The sequence below is a fragment of the Anoplophora glabripennis genome, unplaced genomic scaffold (assembly GCF_000390285.2).
Source record: "Anoplophora glabripennis isolate ALB-LARVAE unplaced genomic scaffold, Agla_2.0 scaffold1378, whole genome shotgun sequence".
Taxonomy (NCBI): Eukaryota; Metazoa; Arthropoda; class Insecta; order Coleoptera; family Cerambycidae; genus Anoplophora; species Anoplophora glabripennis.
The window spans coordinates 16,996-31,417 of NW_019417455.1; the positions used below are offsets into that span (position 1 = coordinate 16,996).

Genomic DNA, 14,422 nt, shown 5'->3' on the forward strand with positions numbered 1-14,422 from the left:
AATGAAAATTTTGCCGAAGAAACTGTGCCAAATTTTTCCGACCGACAATTTAAAGAGCACTTCAGAATGTCTCCCGAGACATTTGAAAATTTATTAGGAAAAATGCACTCGGTCGCAAATAACCATGTGGCCGTCGGCCATCCGGAAATAGCACTGGAAAAGCACATATTGGTTACATTATGGTGCCTAGCAAATATTGAAAGTTTTCGGTAAGAATATTTGTGATATCGACATGAACGTAATAGTTAGTTCTTCCTGTTTAATTTTAGCTCTGTTGGTGATCGATTTGGCATCTCGAAAGCCACTTGCTGGTACAGCTTGTATAGAACCTGCCATAAAATTTTAGCTATTAACGGAGAATATAAAATAATTTCTTGGCCATCCAGACAAAGAGCCGTAAATATAATGGAGTCATTTCAAACAGCTAATGGATTTGAAGGTAGGATTTCTTTATAAACTAATATTGACTTAATTTTTAATGACAAATTGTTTTAGGAGTAATAGGCTGCATAGATGGTACTCACATTAAAATCTTAGCCCCGAAAGACCATCCTAACTCGTACTGCAATAAAAAGAATTTTCACTCAATATTATTGCAGGGTGTATGTGATCACAGAAAATTATTTACCCATGTGTACACAGGGGAGCCGGGTTCAATTCACGACAACAGACTTTTTGAAAAATCTGATCTGTCTCATGAAGCTGGACTAGTTCAGTTTCCTAATGAAAGCCATCTTTTAGGAGATGTGGCTTATAAATTGAAGGAATACCTCATAGTTGGGTTTAAAGATAATGGGTTATTAACAGATACCCAAAAAATTTTTAATTTCAAACTTTCCCAGACAAGGGTGGCTATTGAAAAGTGTTTCTGCCTCTTAAAAGGCAGATTTAGACGGCTCAAGTATATGGAAACCGTAAGATTAGATCTTATTTCTTTATTAATCATGTCTGCATGTATATTACATAATTTATGCATTTTAAATGGAGACGAAGCAGATGATATTATCAACTTTGACCAAGAATTTCAAGAGGAAAGGCAGTTCAATAATGAAAATTATATAGATCAAGTAGATTTCAATAATCGTAGGGCAATAGAAAAAAGAAACCGAATTATGAATAATTTAAGAGTAGACCATGTTTTTTAGTAAATACTGTGATGTTATTGTATAATTACAATATAAGGTGTTCCATAATAATATGCGTTTATACAAGGAGTTGAATATTCACGATTTTACGTAAAAAAGTTTATATAAACATGTTCGCAAATGCTTCATTACCATGATACAGGGTATTAAAGTTTTAGGTAACAGTAACAATGGTTTACAGTTAATTCTTCAACAATCGAAAAAACACAGAATTTCAGGTTCGAAAGAAATTAAAAACTAAAACAAAAAAATTATTATCCGTTAGTCAGAGCCTACTGTAGAACATTTTATGGCTTACCCAAAGAAAGTGTGGGGGGCTGAAAAGGAGGCCTGACCTCAGAATAAATAGCACCCTGTAGATGGTGACAACTACACAGGGCTAATGATGCAGGCAACCTTAAGTTAGCCTATGTTCCAAATTTAAGCTACTTATCTCAAAAACTGTAGAATACAAAAAAATAAATTATTGAAATTTTAACACCCTGTATCATGGTGACAAAGCATTTGCCGTGTTTATATGAATTTTTTCATTTTTTCATGTGGTTCATATAAATATGAACCACATAGGCTACATCGAAAAATAACACTAATTTGTCAAAAGATTTCCCCATAAAAAATAATCCAACGGCATCAAATCGCTTTCTGCAACACAGCACTCACTTTGGAAATAATTTTTCAATATTTCTCAAAGTTGTTCAAGCCTAAAACGATCCATCTTACAGCGGAGGGTAGACGCTATACAATATGTGTCAATATGTCGAGCGTGTCATGTTGTTAATGTGGAAATAACTCTCAATTAAAAAAGAAAACATCTGATGGCCCACCCTATATATTCCTATATTGCTTCATTACAGATATACAGAGTGATAAAGTTTTATAATCAAAATCCATTAGTTCTTCCAAAACCCGTCAGTTATTTTAAATAAAATTTTACATGCTTTTTCAGCAAAGGAGTGTTTATATTATTTTTTAATTATTTAATTAGTATTTCTTAAATTATTAAAATTGCATGTTTTCTTAAATAGGGAGTAAATTGTTTTAATGCTCGTTACAAAACGAGGCTTCCTAGGAAAAAATTCCAAGACATTTTTTATTTCAAATTAACCATACGATCCAGACATTATCTATTTTGAGAAAAACCAGTTGTGTACCATTTTTTTTTTATTAACATCCATTCACTTGCCAGTACGCCACCACTGGTGAGACTGTAAATAAAGTAATTGTTGAGAAAAAAGTACTTTCAGTGACTGGCAAAGTTTGTAAAATTTTATTGAAATAACTCGAGCAGTTTTGGAAGAATACGTGGATTTTGTTTCGATTCTGAAACTTTAACACCCTGTATCTCTGTAACGAAACGATATAGGAACATGATTTATTTGACAAATTAGTGTTATTTTTCGATGTAGAATACGTGGTTAATTTTTTTTGCAATATTAAAAAAACAGCCTATATATCCTGTCGCGTTGCCCATCATTCGAACTCGAATTCGAATAAAACTGTAATACGAGATCAAACAAATGTCAACAATCAACTGGAATGTTCATAGTTCAGTGAATGACTGTCAATGCGGTTTATTACAATTGGAAATCAAATGTCATCGCTGCTTTTTTCGACTGCTTTAGTCAGTCTCTCTAATAGGTCTAAATATCTATCTTGTCTCGCCATTTTATCCTGGTGTCGTTTTTCAGTTGCATTTTCGGCCCTTTTTCTTTTTCTAGAGAATGATGACGTAGATTGATGAGTTTCACACATATTTGAACTACTTGATGAAGTATCTGCAATACCAATAACAAAATAACTTTATTATAAGTATTTGTTTGCAAAGTGAACAGAAAAAGTAAAAAATTGACAAACCATAACTTAAAGAAAAATTGGTAGACATGTTAATACTAACCAGTATCTTTAATGTTGCTAATGGGTGTACCACCTACAATTAGTCCACTCTTACTGGAGCATGTTGCATAAGGAGTTATTTCGGGTTTCGAAAAAAGGATGTCATGCATTTGCTCAAAATATTTCCAAGACTTTTTGTTATTTCCGGATTGTTCGTTATGCTTTCTGATTTGCTTATACATATTCTTTAATGCTTTAAATTTCGTGTCACACTGCTGAGCGGTATATATTTGTTGGTATGTCTCGGAAAGTGTTTTTGCAATTTTTATCCATATATATTTTTTCACACCCTTTTCAAAGTCTTTATCATACTTTTTACACAGACTGATTAAGTTCAGTGTGCTTTCTTCCGTCCATAATTTACTGTTCTCTAAAAATAAACAAAAAGATGTTTAAAATTCCTTATTCTAATAGTGCTAAAAGTGACCACTTTTTGCACTATCTACTGTACCAAAAGGTGTCAAAAAGTCAACTTTTTTGCAAAAAGTTACTACCTTTTGTACTCTTGTAGAAAAAATGTTGTTTACAGCATGTGCAAAAGCATTTCTGTTGCACTCAGCAAAGATTGCAGCGAGAAACGAAGTCAAAAGCTGCAATCTTTTAAAAAAATGTAAGAAATATTAACCTCGGTTTTAACAGAACGTAATGGAATAAGATAGGACCATAATTCTTTCTTGACAAAGATCATTTCCTTTATATTTTATTATTTCTCGAGTAAGTTTAAACATACCTTGTAATTCCAATTTTGTATCGGTCGCATTTGAGGTTTCATTACTTGCTACATCAATTTCTGCATTTTCAGTACAGTCCTTATTAAGATTTTCAGTACTGGTTTCCTTAAGTATCTTGAACGCTTTTACAAAATTTTCTTTTTCTTGCTCCAGCGCCTGCTCCTTATTTAAGAGGACTTGTGCCAAAACCATATCTTAAAAAATATGGAATAATAATTTTCATTTTCCTTTATAAATACAAATAATCGATCTCACACCAAATCGACCTCGCACCCGTATAACCCGAATACGATTCACAACCCGAACACGACATGTGCAACGGGGAAATATAAAAAAAGTGAAACCAAGGCGGGCCCAGCGGGCCCGCCGCGTCCCGCAGTAGTTGAATACAAACCGCAGCGAAAATTTATAAAACATGACCACCGCGCGCTCCTAAAACCGAGAAAAGAAAAAAATTTATAGTTAACAAAACCACCACAACCGTAACAGAATGCGAAGCAATCCACTGGGCCCAGCGGGCCCGCCGCGCCCCGTAATAGTTCATTATGGAATACAGCGAAAATAAGCATAAACAAACATTGAAAATAAATTGATAGGCGAACTGGCGCACCGCTTCGCGGCTCGCAACCAAAACACTAATTGAAATGCGGAGAAATAGTATATATGCAATAATTTTGTATAAATCGACCTCGCACCCGTATAACCCGACCACAATTTACAACCCGAACACCCGCGGCCCTCAGTAGTTGAATAGGAAATACAGCGAAAATAAGCACCTGGCGCCTCTCAACGCGAAAACAATTGAAAATAAATCGATAGGCGAACAGGCGCCGCTTCGCGGCTCGCAACGAAAACAGTCATTAAAATGCGCAGAAGTAGTATATATGCAAGAATTTTTTATATATAGATGTCGCACCCATATAACCCGACCAGAAATCACAACCCGAAGACGACATGTGCAACGTGAAAATATGAAATTAAAACCAAGCTGGGCCCAGCGGGCCCGCCACGCCCCGCAGTATAAGAAATAAAAAAAAAATAAAATCACCGTAACAGTAGAAAATAAATTGATAGGCGAACTGGCGGCACTTGGCGACGCGCAACCGAAACATAAAAAAATGCACAGAAGTACCGCTACATGCAGTAACCCGCCGAGACCACTAAAAAATGCAACGTGATCCACACAACAACGGAAATGTGTAAATGTGTAAATGATACCGTACCACAACGCGAAGTGACCCGTCGGGCCCATTAGGACCATCAAGTCGCCACTTCGCAAATCCGAGCGGAGAACTGGAAAGGTAGGCCAAATCCGCCAGAACGGACATGAAAAAAAAAATTAAAATCTCCGCCCCCTTAAGCGCTACAAAAAAAAACGAAAGAATACTTTTTTGCTAGTCACATGATAAGCTTTCATTTGATGTAGGATAAGTCCATATTCGAACCGACGAGGTTATCAAAATGTTTAGCTCACGTTCTCCACCGGGGGTCGAAAACTAAAATCGGCCATAAAAAAAAAAACTATAAAAGATATCGTAAAACCAGAAACACCTCCGAGTTCGTAACAGCAAGACGCACCTGTTGATGCCCTCGGCGACAGCATAGGAAAATTTAAAAAATTCCAACCCCACAGCACCCTCCAAAGAAAGAGAAGACATTGGAAAAATACATCACACAGAAGCCCTCTGAAGGTATAATGAATCCCCCAAAGAAAAATCCGGCCCGAAGGACCAAACGGCCAGAATAAAAAATCGGCCAGTACGCCTGGGCGGAACGTCGGATCGCAAAAAAATTTTAGGGGTACGAAGAGCCAAGGGCCCTCTACCTATCCACCAAATTTCGAACTAATCCGATAACATTACGCCTCCCCCGTACACCCCACCCCCACCCCCGAGGTCGGACCGCCAAACGAAGATCCATCGCGACATCATGACCGAAATAGAAAATCGACGGGTCCCGGCGATTTAATTGAAAAAAAAAAAAATTTTCGGCGCGACGTAGGTTTTCTTACGTTCGAATACGACACGATATATAACAAAATCGACCCCATGGGCGTGTTTGGCAGAACACGTACGAATTAAGTTTAGGGGTCTCGCCCCGACCCCACGAAAAAAGGGCGGGGTCATATGCACCCCACAAAAAAAAATCGATAGATTTTCACGAAATCCGACGTGGCCCACACACCCGACAGTCATAAGATCCCCTCCGAAGCGCAAGTCCGTAGCACCAACGGTTCGGCCGTAAATCGCTATAAAGTGTTCGCGCATGCGCCGAATTTTTTTTTTTTTTTCACAGAATCCGCCCGTCCCACCGTATCCGACAGGAGCCCGTGCGCATCCGTAGCATTCACCGCCGAAGCGCACGGCGACTTTTACGTTCTGCGCAGCATCGTAGCCATTCCACCTGTAGAGGCAAATCGAACCGCCGACCCGGCCGGAATACGAAGGTTCGTCGAACGTCGCTCCTGCTGTGGCCGTTCGCATATCGACGTATAACTCGCAAACGCGCAGGCACACAGAACCCCACGCGGTCGAGCACGAAGGGGCCCAGACCCTCAACCGACCATACCCCCACGCGCAGCCGTAGGTCGTACCCCGACCTACCGCGCAGAGATTCCGACCGTTTTCGGTAACTTCACCCCCACTTTTTATAGCGGTTCCGAGCCCGCCACGGTACCGCGCATACGGCCATATGTCGCTTTTCCCTCTCAGTCCAAAGACGTACGACTTGCACCCTAGAAAACTTATGCGAGCACGGACGCTTTACGTCCCTCTACCTCCGCGACCCCTCTGCGCAGAATTTTGCCTCCCCGCAACCCTCCGCGCATTCCCGACCGAGTTAACCTTGAGGATTTCGGGGTCGGACCATAGAGGCTCACCAATAGCCCCATCTTTTGCGCGTACAACGGCGCAAACCGCACCTCGCTACGGCGTCTCGTTCCCGAGCCGCGTGCCCGTTTATACTCGAAAACACGGTATCCCACCACGCCGCCCCCGGAGGTTGTAGAAGGCCCGCGACAGTCGCGCCGTACCCGGCTCGACCCCCCGACTCCGATTCCGCGGTCGTTTCGCCGCTCCGCCGCCGTTTCATACCAGCCGCCCCCGCTACCGCCCGAACGCCGGCCCCGATCGCAAAATCGACGAGAGGTGTTCGGCGTTCCCCGTCACGAGTACACCCCGTATACGAAGTTTGAGATCGATCCGATACATTCTAAAAACCCAGGTCACGTTCCCCATATGCGGGTAGAACTAGTGACGCGCCGCGGCGGACGCCGCGTCGGTCACTAGCAAGTTGAAGCCCGCAGAAGTTGAGAAAAGTCCGCATTGAAACGGGCGATAATTTTTTTGAAAACACAACTCAGAATGGATAACCCATAAAAGTAACCTCATCTTTTGTAATAAATAGAAACGAAATTAAATATATTAACATAAAAAAAATAAAATTACAAATCAAAAGATGAAACTACCTTTTCGTTCTTACTGGAACTCATCAGATGGGTGCGTCCGAATAGATGCAAGAGAAAAGGAAAAAAAGAAAGAAAGAAAAATAGAAAGGAAACAGTAAAAAAAAACAGTACGAACCGCGAACATAAAAAAAACAAACAGAAACCATCCTAATCGCTAGAATCCGAGGAAGAAATACGAAGGACACGCGGAGGAATCCTTAATCCAGTAGTACCCGGTCGATCGAACCTAGAAACCCTATCATCAGCCGGAAAATGAACCGTACGCCATCCGACGTCCTCATCGACTTCCATCTCAATGTGATCTAAAATATTATCTAAAACAGGAGCGTCTAACGAAGGCCAATCGTCAGTAGAGGGAAGAGAAGCATCTGGAGTCCCGTCATGCAATGGTAAAACCGCATGTCTTACATGGGCACCCAAAACCGTCGTATAAACAACGTTAGTGGTATATTTTCTTCCGTCTCTGAATCTGAAAGAACCCTGTTTCATAGAATTTTCAATACAAATTTTAACACGATCGACACTACCAACTCTAGAAAAGGCGGCGTACATCTGACCGTGCGAAAAACAGGGTCGTTTAAGGTATACACCAACTCTTGAGAAAGTCTGACCCTGAGATTTATTAACGGTCATGGCATACGCCACCCTCAAGGGATACTGAGTCCGTTTAAACTCCTTCGGTAACATATTATCGCGACCGATCATCGTCACCTTGGGAATCCAAACGACAGTTCCCCTCCTTTCGCCGGTAAGAATGCGACATTCCAAAACGTGATCTCCCAAAGAAGAAACTATTAACCGAGTACCATTGCAAAGACCTTCTTCGATATCTAAATTTTTAAGAAGCATGACAACCGTTCCCACTTTCAAAGTTAATTCGTGCGGAGGTAAAGACGCAGTCGTGATGGAATGGAGTAAATCTTGCGGCACCCGCAATTCATCCTCCTCGGCCGCCTCATAAACGTCCGTACTGAAATAGGAAACGGCCTCACCCGGCAACCTATCAACTATCAACCTATTGACATCGTTAACGACGGCATTTGTGGGACAAAGAATTACCCGGTCAGCAACATCCTCTCCATCGAATATACCCTGCGGATAAACAAAATCGAGCAACGCGTCCATATTTGCCACAACGAAACAATCGGGAATACGAATGATATCCTCAGGTACACCCGGAACCGACGGCAACGTCTCATGAGGTATACGATCTTCTCCAAGGCGAAGAAGCCATTCCGTAAAACGCTCATCACCCACATATCCGCCAACAACATCACCCGCAACTCCTACCCGAACGTTCGTAGAAAGAGAACAAAATCGCATCGCCCTCCACAAAGGCGACGCCTTTAAGCAAGACGACACAACCTGCGCCCTTCCACCGTGAGGAACAACGGGTAGAGTCTGACGAAAATCTCCGCCTAGAAGAAAAACTTTACCGCCCATAGGTACATCAGGCCTACCCATCAGGTCCCTAAGGAATCTATCGACGGCGTGCAAAGCTTCCTTGGGAGTCATAGGTGCCTCATCCCAAACAATAACCGCCGCCTCCCTAATAGCAACACTCCTAAAATGATCAATCGACCAACCGGCAACAGTCGTACCTGTTATTTGTAACGGCAATCGAAACGCCCTATGGCACGTCGTTCCACCGATAAGCAAAGATGCCGCAATACCAGTCCACGCCACAGCCACGGTCCTCTTACGCAGTACCCGGTGAACGGCCGAAATTAACGTATTATATAAATAAGTTTTCCCGGTGCCACCGGGACCATCGATATAGAACATATTCCCATCGAAGCGTTGAGAATCCCGCGGAAGAATAAAGGAAATAGGCACATCGGCATCCGTCTCAACAGCGATGCGCGACATAACGGCAGCAAAAATACGCCGTTGCTCGTCCGTCAAAGAATCGACATCGAAAATTCTGTCGGGAACATCAACGTCATCATCTATACGAAAACGTCCGTTTCGAGGAATCGGCTCACCACCGTTACCATCGTCATCTTCCTCGTGAACGACAATACCAAGTCGAGCCACATCGCCAACGTCCCAATTTCGCAAAACAACGACACTAATTTGGTCGATGGCCACCCTAACGGCATCGCCTCGACGATAGCCACGGCCAAGAAAATCCTCAATCATAGCCAACTTAAAGTCACGCCACAAATTGGGAATTTGAAGGATATGGTCACCGTCGGCAGCCAAAGAACATATTAGCGCAAACAACCGCCTTAAACGAAACGGATTATCTTTCAAAGAAGCTTCCAATAAACAATTTCGATACTCCTGAGGGTCGGCCAGCAACCCTCTACGTAAACAGGACGTCTTAAAATCGTCACAACGTTCCCCTTCAACCGTAAGTAAATCGTCGAAAGATATCGCACCGCGAACGTGGGACAATAAAAGACGCAAATAGAATTTCTCAATTTGACCACCAGCAGGAGAAACTTCTACCAAACAACCTATCACCTTCGTAATTTGACGTCTAGGCTCCCAATTTCCAGCCCGCCAAACGTAATGCTCTGGAATCTCCGCGTATTTCCACCGACGCGCCAGCACATCGGTTTCATTGAGAGTGAACCACGCCTCTAATTTAGTAGGTCTGGCGAGTAACCTATCAATTTGAACAACATCATCATTTTCATCGTATAAAACCTCATTCTCTCCCGGCAGATGCACCGGCAAAACAACAACGGAATGAGAACGATCATACATCCGAAATTCAAAAAGCTTTCAAACGGCCTCAGGAGAACTAACCCACCGACCATCGACATAATCCCTAATTTCGTCAACAACTCCGACCCTGTCCTTCAGCTGGCGCAATCTCGACGTCGACCATGTCGCCTCCTTTGTGAACATATTTATGCAAATATTTTATCGAAGCCAAAGAACCGCAAAGTTCGAAATTTATGTGACTCTGAAACCTACAAAGAGCATAAGGATTATAAGGTACGACCCATCTGTTATCATAAACCCTATCGGCAACCTGAATAGTCCTACCATCCCTAGGTCATCTATATTCCGCGAATCCAGACGCTTTCCTCAAATTTAAAACAGTAACGTCCCTATTGGGTTTCGGAAAAAATTTCGAGCAAGATCTTCGTCCTTCCCGATCGTCTGTCATACATGGAGCCGTTTCATCGTGCGGCCTACCCGAACAATGTAAGTGATTGGCTGCAACCAAAGCATACATTTCCGGTTGAACCTGTCGATCGGGAATAACCGCAGAAATTACAGCATCCACATCTTCCACAGTGAGTAATTTATCGTCAGGCATAAAAGTTACCGTTATGTGAGCATGCGGAAGACCTCTTTTCTGAAACTCGATGACATACATATACGATAAAACAATTCCATATATCTGTTTGTGGACAATATCGTCAATAAATGCGTCCAATTTTCTCTTGAACACCCTACAGACCAGATCAGGACGATGTTCCCACTTCTGCCGACCCTCTAAATTATCTCGAATCTCCGGCCAACGCGGATTGCAAGTAAACGTTATAAATAAGTCAGGCTTTCCGTACCTAGCAACGATCGCCATACTATCTAAATAACGACGCTGCAAATTTCAGAGAAGGCGAGAATGTAGAAGAACCCGAAAATAACAACATAATGGAAACACGTATGGAAGATTTATCGTCGTGGTCGTCATCGTCGTCAATAACGACGGCATATCCACCTTCTCTGAGTCCGTCAGAAGTAGACGAAAATGATAATAGCCAGGGAGGAATTAGCACTTCGTCGGAAGAAATCCGACAAAACATGCTGGATGAATTTATTAGAGGCAAACCACCAAAGAAACGTAAATTTACGTAGTGAAGTGCATAGAAATTCATATTTAAAAATCGGCTCTTTTCAGAGCCACCAAAACGATAAAATAAGAATTCCAAAACAAACCCAAAAAATATAATAAAGTATAAAAAAACATCCTAAAACTTCTGTAATATTGAAAGACGACGAAACAACATATGCAAAATGGCTCGCAACGGACACATTCACAAAAATGCACAAAATTACACATGAAACAGTAACAGGTAATACCATGAAATTATAACAATGAAATTATAAACGAAATCGGCTCTTTTCAGAGCCACCAATAAAAAAAAAGAATTCGAAAAACAGCGGAACAAAAAATAATATATAAAAAACATCCTAAAACGCCTATTATATAACAATTTTTTTTAAGTATTAAAACAAAATAAAGGAAGGATGAAAATATAGTAAATCACCCTATACGTTTTTAAAAAAAATTAAATAATTTATAAAAAAGATATAATTTGACAAATTTATTATAAAGCGAAATATCAAGAAACGTACGTATGTAACGAAAATGATATTATTTTTAAAAACGATACACTTAGACAAATATATTCATCAAAAATATACACATTAAAATTACATTACTCAATAACCCCTTACAACCAATTATCGTACAGAAGTAAATTACCTAAATGCAATAACATAATCCCGTTAGGCAGGTAGAATTAATAAAAACAGGTGCAACACAACCCAACACAATTACCATTTAGATAAAGTATAGGGCCTACGAAATACCGAAATTACAACATAAAAATAACCGAAATTTTAATTTGTATATGGAAAATTGTAATAGTGAGGAGAATGTGACTGTACATATTTTTACAAATGAAATATGAATATAATGAAAATTTATAAATAAGGTTAATATAAAACTTTGTAATAGAAAAGTGTTGAAACCATTGCATTATGGCAACATTGTACCTTGTAATTGTTAATCGTTTTTGTACAATTGTTTTAGTTTTTCAAATACATAAAGCTTCACAAACGTCATTGTCATATATTTTTGCAAATGAAACATGAATATGAGAAAAGTACATAGAAAAATTGAAAATAGTCGGAGATATAACTTGAAATTTATAAACATAGGATTTTTTACGTTAATTTTACCACAAATAACATAATGATAATTAAGTATGAAATTCGTAGGGAAATTAAATTGCGAAAGGAAAACTTTTGGTAACATGCGAAGCAATCCGCTGGGCCCAGCGGGCCCGCCGCGCCCCGTAATAGTCGATTATTGAATACAGCGAAAATAAGCACCTGGCGCCCCTAAACGCGAAATGTAACGAAAATAAAATTTAATTTTAAAGTAATACAATGACAAAAATTTATTATTTACCGAAAAATAAAAATTAAAAATATTTTACCTAAATATCCCTTAATGACAATTATTCCTTAATAGAACCCTAATTATCCCCCAATCACCTGTAAATGAAACATACAGATAAAGAAAAACGTCCATTACCTCCGTACTTGAAAGCCCTAAACGCGAATGATGTAATGATAAATAAGTCCACCGTAACGAACATGAAAATATACTTTTTAATTGTTAATCGTTTATCTACCATTTATGCAGTTTGTAATTATATAAAGTTTCACAAACCTCATTGTGAAATATTTTTACAAATTTTACATGAATATAATAAAAATGCATAGAAATATTGTAAATGTAATAGTGAAAAGAATGTAACTGCACATATTTGTACAAATAAAACATGAATATGATAGTTTTGCATGGAAATATAATAATATATAATTAGTAATCGTTTTTCCAATATTTATGAGATTTTTTAAATACATAAAGCTTAATAAATCTGTAAAATAAAAAAAGTGTCAGATATAAAATTTATGTACTAAAAATACCGAGAAATATACATTAAATGTACATAACTTTATAATGCATTAACAGCAATTTCATTTACAGTAAACATTTAAAAATAAATCCTTTTAAGTGAAATATTTTTTATAATAAAATACAAAAAATAAATCGTAAATTATCATAAAAAAGTAATAGGCGTTTAATAAACAATAAAAAATAAAAAATAAAAAGAATATATAAATATAACCTTAATAGAAAAACATATGATGTTTTATAAAATAATAATAAAATATAATCCAACTATAGAGAGCATAAGGTGGTTTTAAACCGTCACGAAACAGATTAATAATACAGTTAATGACAAAGTACAGAAAATAAATGAAACAGCATAAGCAAAAACATGTGATTTTTGAATATGCAAAGTAATATGAAACAGCCTTTAAATTTTAACAATTTTGAATAAAAATATCTACATGTAGTATAAGTATGAGATTTATTAAATCCATAGGTTGCAGAAAATACGATTGTTAATAAAAGAAATGCAGTAGTAAATTATACAGATTTAGTTGTATAACATATGCAACAATTTTGTTAGAACCTCACGTACAATTGTAAAACCTTTTGAAAAAAATTAAAAAAGTTTTATATGTCAGGTTTTTTTAATCAGTTTTGAAATGGACGAAAAAAGAAAATACAGAAAATAAATGAAATAGCGTAAATGAAAACATATATTTTTTTTCATAAACATCATATCACCTTTATGTGGAACTTTTTGTAATAGAAAAGTATAGAAACCATTTGTGAATTTAGATTGTCGTAAATATTTTTACAAACGAAACAATAATTGAAAGAAAATGAATAAATGTATTATAATTTTAATAATTCAGATAATATACACCGTTTACATTTTTTTAATTTTGAATAAAACCATCCGCTTGTAATATAATTACATGATATTTATAAAAAAAATATAGAAAAACATAGTATGTGTGTATAAAAAAGAATTTTATTGAAGACAAAATTTGTAAGATTCGTTGTCATATAAATTTAGAAACGAAACTTGAATATGATCAAAATACACGAAAACATTGTACTTTGCAATTGTATATTGGTTTTGTACAATTTATGCAGTCTTTCAAATACATAAAGCTTCACAATGTTCATTACGATATATTTGTACAATGAAAACATAAATATAATAAAAATGCATAGAAAAATTGTAATTTTAATTGTGAAAAAAGAGTGAATGCAAATATTTTTACAATTGAAACAATTTTTTAAATCCACGAAACTTAAGAAATTTATAGACATTTGTAAAGAAATTGATGAACATAAAAGCTTAATATGTAACTTTTGTAACAAAATATTATTCATGGGAACGTAAAAATATAGGATATCATAATGTATGTATATAGAAATACATTTTATAATTATTCGCTTTTTAATGTACGTAAAGCTTGACAACCTGTTTTGTGATAAGTTTGTATAAATGAAATATAAATATAATAAAAATGCATAGAAATATAAATGTAATAGCGAATAAAAT

The 14,422-nt window shown here is 37.8% G+C and overlaps 3 protein-coding genes across 3 annotated transcripts; all 3 read right to left on the reverse strand.

Annotated features, from left to right (window-relative positions):
• Positions 1–1,947: 1,947 nt before the first annotated feature.
• LOC108915663 lies at positions 1,948–3,961 on the reverse strand. The gene is made up of 3 exons (XM_018721759.2): positions 3,769–3,961; positions 3,040–3,408; positions 1,948–2,920 (listed from the first exon to the last, which is right to left on the reverse strand). Exons 1-3 carry the CDS (start codon positions 3,959–3,961, stop codon positions 2,733–2,735), a joined length of 750 nt encoding a protein of 249 aa, XP_018577275.1. The 3' UTR covers positions 1,948–2,732.
• Positions 3,962–7,382: 3,421 nt separating this feature from the next.
• LOC108915664 lies at positions 7,383–9,950 on the reverse strand. Its single transcript, XM_018721760.1, has one exon. It carries the CDS (start codon positions 9,948–9,950, stop codon positions 7,383–7,385), a length of 2,568 nt encoding a protein of 855 aa, XP_018577276.1.
• Positions 9,951–10,245: 295 nt separating this feature from the next.
• On the reverse strand, positions 10,246–10,779 carry LOC108915665. Its single transcript, XM_018721761.1, has one exon. It carries the CDS (start codon positions 10,777–10,779, stop codon positions 10,246–10,248), a length of 534 nt encoding a protein of 177 aa, XP_018577277.1.
• Positions 10,780–14,422: the final 3,643 nt, after the last annotated feature.